This window comes from Tachysurus fulvidraco, chromosome 6 (genome assembly GCF_022655615.1).
Source record: "Tachysurus fulvidraco isolate hzauxx_2018 chromosome 6, HZAU_PFXX_2.0, whole genome shotgun sequence".
Lineage (NCBI taxonomy): Eukaryota > Metazoa > Chordata > Actinopteri > Siluriformes > Bagridae > Tachysurus > Tachysurus fulvidraco.
The window spans coordinates 31,361,298-31,375,088 of NC_062523.1; the positions used below are offsets into that span (position 1 = coordinate 31,361,298).

Sequence of the window (13,791 nt, forward strand, 5' to 3'; positions counted from 1 at the left end):
TAGCAGAAATCTTGTTCCATGTCTTATGAGGGAAATAAACCTGTTACACTGTCTGGTTGTGGGACCCTGAATGCTTCGGTGCCTTTTCCCAGACAGCAGGATGATCAAGAGTGTGTGTGAGGGGTGTGTGGTGTCATCCACAATGCTATTGGGTTTGCAGATGCAGTCTGTAGTGTAAAATGTTTGTGATAAAGGGAAGAGAGACACTGATGATCTTCTCAGCTGTTCTCACGATCCGCTGTAGGGTCTTGAGATCCGAGACAGTGGAATTCATTAACCAGGCAGTGATGCAGCTGTTTAGGACGCTCTCAAGGGTCCCTCTGGAGAACTTGGTCATGATTGGGCTGGTGGGCTTTCCTTAGCCTTCGTAATCAAATTGCTGATGAATTAATGAATGAAAGTTTTGCTGCTGTGAATATCATCAGTGTTTGAATCATATACTTGACTGCAGCTTAACTCCAATTTACATGTATAGACAAAAAGAAATATAAATATAAAATGAATAAATATAGGGGGCACGGTGGCTTAGTGGTTAGCACGTTCGCCTCACACCTCCAGGGTTGGGGGTTCGATTCCCGCCTCCGCCTGGAGTTTGCATGTTCTCCCGTGGGGTTTCCTCTGGGTACTCCGGTTTCCTCCCCCGGTCCAAAGACATGCATGGCATCTCTGGAAAATTGTCCATAGTGTGTGAGTGAATGAGAGTGTGTGTGTGCCCTGCAATGGGTTGGCACACCGTCCAGGGTGTATCCTGCCTCGATGCCCGATGACGCCTGAGATAGGCACAGGCTCCCCGTGACCCGAGAAGTTCGGATAAGCGGTAGGAAATGAGTGAGTGAATCATCATGTGTGATGGAGCTTTACTCCAAATGCATTCAGAATTATCATAGATGTCAGGCTTGCTTGGATTCTCAGCATATGATCCACCACAAACATAGACATTATTTTATTCCTGGCAACAAATAAAGGAACGCCAGAATTCCATCTAAACTTAGCTCAAAGTTTGTCTTCAGGATCGTTGAAGCATTCAGACACCTGCAGCAACATCCAGTGGGCTTTTTATTTGCAGCAAGACCGATCCTGTGAGCCCCAAGAGGGTATAAACTGGATCAGAGATTATTTGGGATGAAATGGAACACCAACTGCACACCAGACCTTCGTCACATCCTAAAATTAGTTCCCAATCTCACTCATGCTCATGTAGAACAAACACTAATCCCTACATCACACTCCAACAACTACTGCAAAGCCTTCGCAACAGAGTGGCACTTATTTATAAAAGCAAAAGGGGAATAAATATTAGTTCAAGCCCATGGATCACATATGGGTTTGAGGTCAGGTTTCCTCATATTTATATCAGTTGTTATATTCAGCCTAAAACTCCATCTTTAAATCAGTAAACTGTAATGCAGTCTGTATTTTGATGTAAATGTAATTCAGTATAAATACATGTTCATGTGTGATATTAGGTCAGACACGTGGTTTAGTCAGTGCTTACAACCCGTGGCTGATACGGCGGCTGCGTGACGGTGACGCAAGCACGCCGTGACGTGACGTGACGTGGTGACGTTAGTGAGGAACTCTGAAGCCTGCTGAAGGACCTGCAGAAGTGAACAATCTGTTTTACACAGAAAGTTTGTTAGGAACCAAACAACAAAAGGTCGCTGTTAATGTCCGTGTGTTACAGTCTGTGTAGCTTAGTGAGAGAACGCGAGCGGAAATCATTATAAAATAACCATTACAACTTCATTTACCTGCTGATATTATTATATAGTTACAGATTTCAGGTGATAGAAAACGCTGGGTGTTGATTTGTGTCTTATATTGTAACTTTACAGCGGTGTTGTGTAGTGTAGTAAGTGTGTGTGTGTGTGTGTGTGTGTGTGTGTGTACGTGTGTGTGTGTGTGTGTGTGTGTACGTGTGTGTGTAGTGTGTATATGTGTGTGTAGTGCAGTAAGTGTGTGTGTGTGTATGTGTGTGTGTAGTGCAGTAAGGGTGTAGTGTGTATATGTGTAGTACAGTAAGGGTGTAGTGTGTATGTGTGTAGTAGTGCAGTATGTAGTGCAGTTAGTGTGTGTAGTGTGTATGTGTGTAGTACAGTAAGTGTGTGTGTGTAGTGCAGTAAGTGTGTAGTGCAGTATGTAGTGTGTATGTGTGTGTAGTGCAGTAAGTGTGTAGTGCAGTAAGTGTGTGTGTGTGTGTGTACGTGTGTACGTGTGTGTGTAGTGTGTATATGTGTGTGTAGTGCAGTAAGTGTGTGTGTGTGTGTGTGTGTGTGTGTACGTGTGTGTGTGTGTGTGTGTACGTATGTGTGTAGTGTGTACGTATGTGTGTATGTGTGTGTGTGTAGTGCAGTAAGTGTGTAGTGCAGTAAGTGTGTAGTGCAGTAAGTGTGTAGTGCAGTAAGTGTGTGTGTGTGTGTGTGTGTGTATATGTGTGTGTGTAGTGCAGTAAGGGTGTAGTGTGTATATGTGTAGTACAGTAAGGGTGTAGTGTGTATGTGTGTAGTAGTGCAGTATGTAGTGCAGTTAGTGTGTGTAGTGTGTATGTGTGTAGTACAGTAAGTGTGTATGTGTGTGTGTAGTGCAGTAAGTGTGTAGTGTGTATGTGTGTGTGTGTACGTGTGTGTGTGTAGTGCAGTAAGTGTGTAGTGCAGTAAGTGTGTGTGTGTGTGTGTGTGTGTACGTGTGTGTGTAGTGTGTATATGTGTGTGTAGTGCAGTAAGTGTGTGTGTGTGTGTGTGTACGTGTGTGTGTGTGTGTGTGTGTGTGTACGTATGTGTGTAGTGTGTACGTATGTGTGTAGTGTGTATGTGTGTGTGTGTAGTGCAGTAAGTGTGTAGTGCAGTAAGTGTGTAGTGCAGTAAGTGTGTAGTGCAGTAAGTGTGTGTGTGTGTGTGTGTGTGTGTGTGTATGTGTGTGTGTAGTGCAGTAAGGGTGTAGTGTGTATATGTGTAGTACAGTAAGGGTGTAGTGTGTATGTGTGTAGTACAGTAAGTGTGTATGTGTGTGTGTAGTGCAGTAAGTGTGTAGTGCAGTATGTAGTGTGTATGTGTGTGTGTGTACGTGTGTGTGTGTAGTGCAGTAAGTGTGTAGTGCAGTAAGTGTGTGTGTGTGTGTGTGTGTAGTGTGTACGTGTGTGTGTAGTGTGTATATGTGTGTGTAGTGCAGTAAGTGTGTGTGTGTGTACGTGTGTGTGTGTGTGTGTGTGTGTGTACGTATGTGTGTAGTGTGTACGTATGTGTGTAGTGTGTATGTGTGTGTGTGTAGTGCAGTAAGTGTGTAGTGCAGTAAGTGTGTAGTGCAGTAAGTGTGTGTGTGTGTGTAGTGCAGTAAGGGTGTAGTGTGTATATGTGTAGTACAGTAAGGGTGTAGTGTGTATGTGTGTAGTAGTGCAGTATGTAGTGCAGTTAGTGTGTGTAGTGTGTATGTGTGTAGTACAGTAAGTGTGTATGTGTGTGTGTAGTGCAGTAAGTGTGTAGTGCAGTATGTAGTGTGTATGTGTGTGTGTGTACGTGTGTGTGTGTAGTGCAGTAAGTGTGTAGTGCAGTAAGTGTGTGTGTGTGTGTGTGTGTACGTGTGTGTGTAGTGTGTATATGTGTGTGTAGTGCAGTAAGTGTGTGTGTGTGTGTGTGTGTACGTGTGTGTGTGTGTGTGTGTGTACGTATGTGTGTAGTGTGTACGTATGTGTGTAGTGTGTATGTGTGTGTGTGTAGTGCAGTAAGTGTGTAGTGCAGTAAGTGTGTAGTGCAGTAAGTGTGTGTGTGTGTGTGTGTGTGTGTGTGTGTGTGTGTGTGTTTGTATGTGTGTGTGTGTTTGTATGTGTGTGTGTAGTGCAGTAAGGGTGTAGTGTGTATATGTGTAGTACAGTAAGGGTGTAGTGTGTATGTGTGTAGTAGTGCAGTATGTAGTGCAGTTAGTGTGTGTAGTGTGTATGTGTGTAGTACAGTAAGTGTGTATGTGTGTGTGTAGTGCAGTAAGTGTGTAGTGCAGTATGTAGTGTGTATGTGTGTGTGTGTACGTGTGTGTGTGTAGTGCAGTAAGTGTGTAGTGCAGTAAGTGTGTGTGTGTGTGTGTAGTGTGTACGTGTGTGTGTAGTGTGTATATGTGTGTGTAGTGCAGTAAGTGTGTGTGTGTGTGTACGTGTGTGTGTGTGTGTACGTATGTGTGTAGTGTGTTGTGCAGTAAGTGTGTTGTGCAGTAAGTGTGTAGTGCAGTAAGTGTGTAGTGCAGTGTGTGTGTGTGTGTAGTGCAGTAAGTGTGTAGTGCAGTAAGTGTGTAGTGCAGTGTGTGTGTGTGTAGTGCAGTAAGTGTGTGTGTGTAGTGCAGTGTGTATGTGTGTGTAGTGCAGTAAGTGTGTAGTGCAGTATGTGTGTAGTGCAGTATGTGTGTAGTAGTGCAGTTAGTGTGTGTAGTGTGTATGTGTGTAGTACAGTAAGTGTGTGTGTAGTGCAGTAAGGGTGCATGTGTGTAAAGCAGTAAGGATGCAGTACAGTAAGTGTGTATGTGTGTAGTACAGTAAGGGTGTAGTGTGTATGTGTGTAGTACCATAAGGGTGTAGTGTGTATGTGTGTAGTACCGTAAGGGTTTAGTGTGTATGTGTGTAGTACAGTAAGGGTGTAGTGTGTATGTGTGTAGTACCGTAAGGGTGTAGTGTGTAGTTCAGTTAGTGTGTGTAGTGTGTATGTGTGTAGAGTGTCGTGAAGTAAGTGTGTAGTGCGCATGTGTTTAATGTGCATGTTTGTAGTGTGTATGAGTGTAGTGCAGTTAGTGTGTGTAGTGTGTATGAGTGTAGTGCAGTTAGTGTGTGTAGTGTGTATGTGTGTAGTGCAGTAAAGGGTAGTGAAGTAAGTGTGTAGTGTGCATGTGTGTAGTGTGTAGTGTGCATGTGTGTAGTGTGTATAGGTATAGTGCAGCAAGGGTGTAGTGCAGTAAGGGTGTAGTGTGTGTGTATGGGTGTAGTGCAGCAAGGATGTAGTGCAGCATGGGTGTAGTGCAGTAAGGGTGTAGTGCAGTAAGGGTGTAGTGCAGTAAGGGTGTAGTGCAGTAAGGGTGTAGTGCAGTAAGGGTGTAGTGCGTTAAAGCAGTTTGTTCTGATTAAAGCAGGTCGTGGTGGTGTTCTGATTACAGCAGGTCGTGGTGTTGTTCTGATTACAGCAGGTCATGGTGTTGTTCTGATTACAGCAGGTCGTGGTGGTGTTCTGATTACAGCAGGTCGTGGTGGTGTTCTGATTACAGCAGGTCATGGTGTTGTTCTGATTACAGCAGGTCGTGGTGTTCTGATTACAGCAGGTCGTGGTGTTGTTCTGATTACAGCAGGTCATGGTGTTGTTCTGATTACAGCAGGTCATGGTGTTGTTCTGATTACAGCAGGTCATGGTGTTGTTCTGATTACAGCAGGTCATGGTGTTGTTCTGATTACAGCAGGTCATGGTGGTGTTCTGATTACAGCAGGTCATGGTGGTGTTCTGATTACAGCAGGTCATGGTGGTGTTCTGATTACAGCAGGTCATGGTGGTGTTCTGATTACAGCAGGTCATGGTGGTGTTCTGATTACAGCAGGTCATGGTGGTGTTCTGATTACAGCAGGTCATGGTGGTGTTCTGATTACAGCAGGTCATGGTGGTGTTCTGATTACAGCAGGTCATGGTGGTGTTCTGATTACAGCAGGTCATGGTGGTGTTCTGATTACAGCAGGTCATGGTGGTGTTCTGATTACAGCAGGTCATGGTGGTGTTCTGATTACAGCAGGTCATGGTGGTGTTCTGATTACAGCAGGTCATGGTGTTGTTCTGATTACAGCAGGTCATGGTGGTGTTCTGATTACAGCAGGTCATGGTGGTGTTCTGATTACAGCAGGTCATGGTGGTGTTCTGATTACAGCAGGTCATGGTGGTGTTCTGATTACAGCAGGTCATGGTGTTGTTCTGATTACAGCAGGTCATGGCGTTAAAGCAGGTGTCGTCTAATAAGTGCTGCGGTGGATTCCAGAAAGTATTTGAGCATGACAGGTAATTTGTGAGTTATTTCCTTCCTGAACGCCGCCTTTGATTTATATTTACATACAGTTTATAAAAGTTCTACAAATTATGAGTTTAATTACTAAAAATTTGTGGAGGTCTAAATGTTCTCTGCTCGGATTTTCACCCTGACAAAAGGACAAAAAGGCACTGAGTAAAATACCTTGTAATTACATCACTGTTGTCATGTTCAGATCACTTATGATGCTGCCGCCTGCTGGCTAAGGAAATGTACTGCAGCTTCACTCATTTATTCTGTTTCCTTCCCTTTTCTTTCCAGCTCGGAGCTAAAGTGCAAGATGAAATTTGGCATCTATCTTCCTCCAAAAGCTGAAAGTGGAAAATGCCCAGTGCTTTATTGGCTGTCTGGTACTATAAATGTCCCCACAAGGATAGGAATATCTGACATATTTACAAAACAAAAATGAACTGAGTTTTATACTTTGTCTGGATTATTAATTAGGCAAAGGAAAGGAGAGTAAGTCCCTCACAAGGATAGCAAGACGTGTGTGTGTGTGTGTGTGTGTGTGTGTGTGTGTGTGTGTGTGTGTGTGTGTGTGTGTGTGTGTGTGTGTGTGTGTGTGTGTGTGTGTGTTTTACAGGACTAACATGTACTGAGAATAATTTCATCACCAAATCAGGAAGCCAAAAAGCTGCTTCAGAGCACGGCATCATCATCGTTGCCCCGGATACAAGCCCACGTGTGTGAAAGGCAGATTCACACACACACTTAGACACACAGACACAGACACACACGTTCAGACACACACACGTTCAGACACACACACGTTCAGACACACACACGTTCAGACACACACACGTTCAGACACACGCACACACACACATTCAGACACACACACATTCAGACACACACACACTCAGACACACACACACACTCAGACACACACACATTCAGACACATACTTAGACACACGTACTCAGACACAGACACACAAACATACACGTTCAGATACACACACTCTCAGACACGGACACACAAACATATACGTTCAGATACACACACTCGCAGACACACACTCGCAGACACACACTCTCAGACACGGACACACAAACATATACGTTCAGATACACACACTCGCAGACACACACTCGCAGACACACACTCTCAGACACGGACACACAAACATATACGTTCAGATACACACACTCGCAGACACACACTCGCAGACACACACTCTGACACAGACACACAAACATATACGTTCAGATGCACACACTCTCAGACACGGACACACAAACATATATGTTCAGATACACACACTCGCAGACACGGACACTCCGACACGGACACTCCGACACGGACACTCCGACACGGACACTCCGACACGGACACTCCGACACGGACACTCCGACACGGACACTCCGACACGGACACTCAGACACACACACTCAGACACACACACTCCGACACACACACTCAGACACACATTAGGTCTCTTGTTTTATGTGCTTTGGCTTATGTAAATATTTCTCCACATTGTAACTAGAGGTTTGATCATTAAGGCCTTTCGTCCCTTTAGGCGGCTGTAATATTGAAGGAGAAGATGAAAGCTGGGATTTCGGAACAGGAGCCGGTTTCTATGTCGACGCTACACAGGATCCGTGGAAAACCAACTATCGCATGTATTCTTATGTCACCGAGGAGGTGGGTACAGTCACGCGCTGCTGCTACAAACTAGCATTAGCATGTGTCTGATCTGCCTTCACTACCCACTCAACTTACCCTGGAAATCAGTCTCAGTTACCCAGGGGCAGTTACCTGGTAGTTCATTAAAGTATCTGGTACCTGGTATCTCAATTGGACTTCATTCTAGTTAGACTGAAACGTTTCGCTACTCATCTGAGCTGCTTCTGCCGTCTGACTCCACTGCCGTCTGACTCCACTTCAGTCTGACTCCACCGCCGTCTGACTCCACTGCCATCTGACTCCACCGCCATCTGACTCCACTGAAAATGCCCTAATTTACTTCCCTAAGAAATATACATGGACAAGAAATGTGTGGAGATAATACTCTCTCTCTCTCTCTCTCTCACACTCTCTCTCGCTCCCTCTCTCTCTCTCTCTCTCACACTCTCTCTCGCTCCCTCTCTCTCTCTCTCTCTCTCTCACACTCTTTCTCTCTCTCTCTCTCTCTCTCTCTCTCTCACACTCTCTCTCTCTTTCTCTCTCTCTCTCACACTCTCTCTCTCTGTCTCTCCCTCTCACACTCTCTCTCTCTCCCTCTCTCTCTCTCTCTCTCTCTCTCTCTCTCTCTCTCTCTCTCTCTCTCTCTCTCTGTCTCTCTCTCTCTCTCTCTCTCTCTCACACTCTTTCTCTCTCTCTCTCACACTCTCGCTCTCCCTCTCTCTCTCTCTCTCTCTCTTTCTCTCTCTCTCTCTCTCTCTCTCTCTCTCTCTCTCAGCTGCCGCGTTTAATAAACTCTAATTTCCCTGTTGATCCGGAGAAGATGTCCATCTCTGGCCATTCCATGGGTGGCCACGGTGCTCTCATCTGTGCTCTGAAGAATCCTGGGAAGTACAAGGTAGGATTTTAACAGCAGCTTTTCTTTTCTTGCAACATTCCACAGGACAACAAATTAATTCTACAAACTTCTCTAGTTCTAGTATCCAAATGTTAAGTACAATTCTGCCTTTTTTTTTTTTTTTTAAACACCTTAGGCCCAGGTTTTTACACCTGACTTGTTTTTGATTTATTAAAAATCAGATACTGCGTTTAAGCATTTATAAAATTTGTTGTTTTTTTTAGGCTGTTTCTGCTTTTGCCCCAGTCTGTAACCCAATGCAGTGTGCTTGGGGGCAAAAGGCTTTTTCGGGCTACCTGGGAGCTGAAAAGTCCACCTGGGAGGTAAAGACAAGGGAACATACAATACAGTACAATACACTACAGAAGTGACGTGACGTACACAGCAGTGAACACACACACACAGCAGTGAACACACACACACACACACAGCAGTGAACACACACACACACACACACAGCAGTGAACACACACACACACAGCAGTGAACACACACACACACACACAGCAGTGAACACACACACACACACAGCAGTGAACACACACAGCAGTGAACACACACACACACACAGCAGTGAACACACACACACACACACAGCAGTGAACACACACACACACAGCAGTGAACACACACACACACACAGCAGTGAACACACACACACACACACACACACACACAGCAGTGAACACACACACACACAGCAGTGAACACACACACACACAGCAGTGAACACACACACACAGCAGTGAACACACACACACAGCAGTGAACACACACACACAGCAGTGAACACACACACACACACACAGCAGTGAACACACACACACACACACACACACACACAGCAGTGAACACACACACACACAGCAGTGAACACACACACACACACACACACACAGCAGTGAACACACACACACACAGCAGTGAACACACACACACACACAGCAGTGAACACACACACACAGCAGTGAACACACACACACACAGCAGTGAACACACACAGCAGTGAACACACACACACACACACACACACACACACACACACACACACACACAGCAGTGAACACACACACACACACAGCAGAGAACACACACACACACACACACACACACACAGCAGTGAACACACACACACACACACACACACAGCAGTGAACACACACACACACACACACACAGCAGTGAACACACACACACACACACAGCAGTGAACACACACACACACACAGCAGTGAACACACACACACACACAGCAGTGAACACACACACAGCAGTGAACACACACACACACACAGCAGTGAACACACACACACACAGCAGTGAACACACACACACACACAGCAGTGAACACACACACACACACAGCAGTGAACACACACACACACACACAGCAGTGAACACACACACACACAGCAGTGAACACACACAGCAGTGAACACACACACACACACACACACACAGCAGTGAACACACACACACACACACACACAGCAGTGAACACACACAGCAGTGAACACACACACACAGCAGTGAACACACACACACAGCAGTGAACACACACACACAGCAGTGAACACACACACACACAGCAGTGAACACACACACACACACAGCAGTGAACACACACACACACAGCAGTGAACACACACACACACACAGCAGTGAACACACACACACACACAGCAGTGAACACACACACACACACAGCAGTGAACACACACACACACACAGCAGAGAACACACACACACACAGCAGTGAACACACACACACACAGCAGTGAACACACACAGCAGTGAACACACACACACACACACACAGCAGTGAACACACACACACACACACACAGCAGTGAACACACACAGCAGTGAACACACACACACACAGCAGTGAACACACACACACACACAGTAGTGAGAACACACACACACACACAGTAGTGAGAACACACACACACACAGTAGTGAACACACACACACACACACAGCAGTGAACACACACACACAGCAGTGAACACACACACACACACACACACACAGCAGTGAACACACACACACACAGCAGTCGGTGCCTTGCTCAAGGGCACCTCAGTCGTGGTATTGCCGGCCCGAGACTTGAACCCACAACCTTGGGGTTGGGAGTCAAACTCTAACCATTAGGCCAGGACTGCCCCCATTAAGAGAAGGGAACATTGTGTGTGTACAGTATGTGATGTGTTGTTCAGTAAGATTGGAGTATTTTAAGCCCTGTATAAACTTTTGTGGGTGTCACTAAATAAAGACATGCTGAGTTTAGAAGGTTCTTTACATGTTACAGATCATATGTACACGAGCATCGGCATGTCACAGGTCATGATCATATGTACACGAGCATCGGCATGTCACAGGTCATGATCATATGTACACGAGCATCGGCATGTCACAGGTCATGATCATATGTACACGAGCATCGGCATGTCACAGGTCATGATCATATGTACACGAGCATCGGCATGTCACAGGTCGGCATGATCATATGTGCACGAGCATCGGCATGTCACAGGTCATGATCATATGTACACGAGCATCGGGGCATGTCACAGGTCATGATCATATGTACACGAGCATCGGCATGTCACAGGTCATGATCATATGTACACGAGCATCGGCATGTCACAGGTCATGATCATATGTACACGAGCATCGGCATGTCACAGGTCATGATCATATGTACACGAGCATCGGCATGTCACAGGTCATGATCATATGTACACGAGCATCGGCATGTCACAGGTCATGATCATATGTACACGAGCATCGGCATGTCACAGGTCATGATCATATGTACACGAGCATCGGCATGTCACAGGTCATGATCATATGTACACGAGCATCGGCATGTCACAGGTCATGATCATATGTATGTGAATTTTCACGCTACCTTGTTTCAGGCGTACGATGCCACAGTATTGGCCGCCTCGTACTCCGGTCCTGAATTGGACATTTTGATCGATCAGGGCCGTGATGACCAGTTTCTGTCGGCCAGTCAGCTGCTTCCTGATAATCTGATCGCTGCCTGTTCTGAAAAGAAAATCCCCGTCGTGTTTCGACTTCAGCAGGTCAGTGGAGCCTCAGTGGTGACAAACGAAGTGTGAACACGAAAAAAATCACTGGTTCAACAAAGTTACATAGAAATGAGTGCAGATCCACTTTATAGGGTCCAACTTCATGTAGTTATCTAATCAGCTTAAAGGTGCGGTCTCCGATGTTTGAGAAACGCTTCAGAAAACCGAGTCGGGCCGAATAATAAACACAAACAAAACGGACGTGTAGCCGATGAGCAGAAAGGGGCGGGGCTTGTCTATATGGGCGGAGACAGTGTTCGGTGCGCGTGTGTGACGTTAGCAGAAAGCGGTTTTAACATCGACATGGAGGATAAAAACAAAGAAAGAAAGAGAAGAAAGACTTACGATAAGGACAAGAAGTAGGACGTGTTAATATAGGATCAGCTTTCCAGCGCTGGAGAGAACTGAAGGAGCAGGAAGTCGGCCACATATTCACAGGTTGGAGTTTCCCGAGTCAATAACTCCTGAGCTAAACGCTGTTACTACACAAATAACACCTCTTTTCTATCGTAGTAATGTAGAGAGGCAGCTACAACCGCGTTTTGTGTAGTAACAGCGTTTAGCTCAGGAGTTATCGACTCGGGAAACTCCGACCTGTGAATATGTGGCCGACTTTACTTAAGACGCCGAGGCGCTTTTTTCCTTCTCGATAGGTGAGTAACGTTGGTTTTGCTTTGTTACACAGAACTAATATATGCCTTTGTCCTTTACATCATTATGCTTGTGTGGCATTTTTGCTTGTTTGTTTATCTACAATCGTATTGTTCTTCCCTTCAGCTATGATAAAGACACGTTTCTTTCTGTTAGTCGTCCGGGTTACGTATGTACGTGTGGGCGGAGCTATCGATACAGGGGTGGGACCCGTTTGGGTTAGGGGCGTGTTTGTTTTGGTGCTTTCAAACAACGGAGACCCCACCTTTAATGTTTTATTGTTCTATTGTAATTTTTTTGTCCATCCTGAATTAGAACTATAAAACGAAAGATTTCTAAATGTTTCCCACAGAATGGTGTCTAAACTAAATTAGACCTAAAGATCATTTGACCACATTTGAGTAAGCAAGACTACAATTTCTGTAGAGATGTACACATAAATAAACCCGTATATCACATAACTTTTTTCTTTCCACGATGCCTCTTCAGGGTTATGACCACAGCTACTACTTTGTCTTCTCGTTCATTGATGACCACATCAAGCATCATGCAAAGTATCTGAACGTGTAAGACCAACCAGAAAAACACCAGCGTGCTCCTTCTTACATCACCATTTTCACAATAATTAAAAGATGATGTATTGATGTAGTTTGTCAGTCTGACATGTCTTTAGCCAATAAAACCTTTGAACAAATCTTTGTGTGTCTTTGGGATCTCTGTAAAGACGAACTAGTGTAAAGACTAGCTGTAATGTAAGGGTTATCAACACTGGAGACACTGAAGACCTCTTGCACACGTTGGACTTTTCCTGCTCCTAAGACTCATGTGATCTATGTCATGACGTCGCTTGATCTTTAGCTGGTCATTTGGTTCAAGTGTTTGGTTTAAAGTTGGTTTGGATTCAGATCCTGGATCCCAGGAACACCAGTAAGGCACCTTAAATGGTATGCTGGAAGTGTGAGGCAGCATGTGGTCAGGTTCCACACTGTAAATGAATTTACACCCTACTCGATTTACTTCGGTTTCTGCCACATGGATATCCTAAAAATTAAAAGGCCCAAGAAAACAAATTAAGCCCAAGCCTCACATTGATACCGTCACGACCTCTGATGACCGTGACGTCCGTAATGAACGATTTTTAGTGTTTGACTTTATAAAGAGTAAAGACTCCCCCCGAGATTCCCTTCTTGAGGCTGGTTTCTCTATCAGCTTCTTTCTCATGGTATCTCAGGGAGGTTTTCCTTCTCACCGTCATGGTCTTAGTAAAGTTGCTCTGAAGTTCTGCGAAAGTGAACCAGTGCAAAATAAAGATTCAGTTCAACATTATAATGTGACAGTGAATATAGCAGGTGTTGTGACTGTATTAGTGTATTAGTGATATTAGCTTCCGTTATTGTACGAATATTACACGTATGTGCCTGGAAATAATACCGTGATGTTTAAACACACGCTACAACATGTTCGATTCCCACCTCCACC

At 45.1% G+C, this 13,791-nt stretch overlaps 2 protein-coding genes across 4 annotated transcripts; one reads left to right on the forward strand and one right to left on the reverse strand.

The window, feature by feature from the left end:
- The first annotated feature begins 1,502 nt into the window (after nucleotides 1–1,502).
- On the forward strand, nucleotides 1,503–13,006 carry esd (esterase D/formylglutathione hydrolase). 3 transcript variants are annotated; one of them, XM_027145378.2, is made up of 9 exons: nucleotides 1,503–1,657; nucleotides 5,935–6,008; nucleotides 6,298–6,386; nucleotides 6,620–6,718; nucleotides 7,559–7,683; nucleotides 8,441–8,560; nucleotides 8,785–8,883; nucleotides 11,488–11,655; nucleotides 12,802–13,006. In XM_027145378.2, exons 2-9 carry the CDS (start codon nucleotides 5,941–5,943, stop codon nucleotides 12,880–12,882), a joined length of 849 nt encoding a protein of 282 aa, XP_027001179.1. In that variant the 5' UTR covers nucleotides 1,503–1,657; nucleotides 5,935–5,940; the 3' UTR covers nucleotides 12,883–13,006. The 3 variants fall into 3 exon arrangements, with proteins under 3 accessions (XP_027001179.1, XP_027001180.1, XP_027001182.1); XM_027145379.2 differs by having other exon boundaries at nucleotides 1,508–1,657; nucleotides 5,938–6,008; XM_027145381.2 differs by having other exon boundaries at nucleotides 1,534–1,657; nucleotides 5,911–6,008.
- Nucleotides 5,076–5,942, reverse strand: LOC125141422 (keratin-associated protein 9-9-like). The gene has a single exon (XM_047814889.1). The coding sequence runs from the start codon at nucleotides 5,940–5,942 to the stop codon at nucleotides 5,076–5,078; it is 867 nt and encodes a 288-aa protein (XP_047670845.1).
- Nucleotides 13,007–13,791: the final 785 nt, after the last annotated feature.

What these genes read in the sequence shown, in the direction of transcription:
- esd (XM_027145378.2), top strand. Translation starts at nt 5,941, where the DNA reads ATGGCGTTAAAGCAGGTGTCGTCTAATAAGTGCTGCGGTGGATTCCAG. An exon ending in TGCCCCGGATACAAGCCCAC is followed by an intron (nt 6,719 to 7,558) that starts GTGTGTGAAAGG and finishes TCGTCCCTTTAG; the next exon opens with GCGGCTGTAATATTGAAGGA. An exon ending in AGAATCCTGGGAAGTACAAG is followed by an intron (nt 8,561 to 8,784) that starts GTAGGATTTTAA and finishes TGTTTTTTTTAG; the next exon opens with GCTGTTTCTGCTTTTGCCCC.
- LOC125141422 (XM_047814889.1), bottom strand. Translation starts at nt 5,942, where the DNA reads ATGACCTGCTGTAATCAGAACAACACCATGACCTGCTGTAATCAGAAC.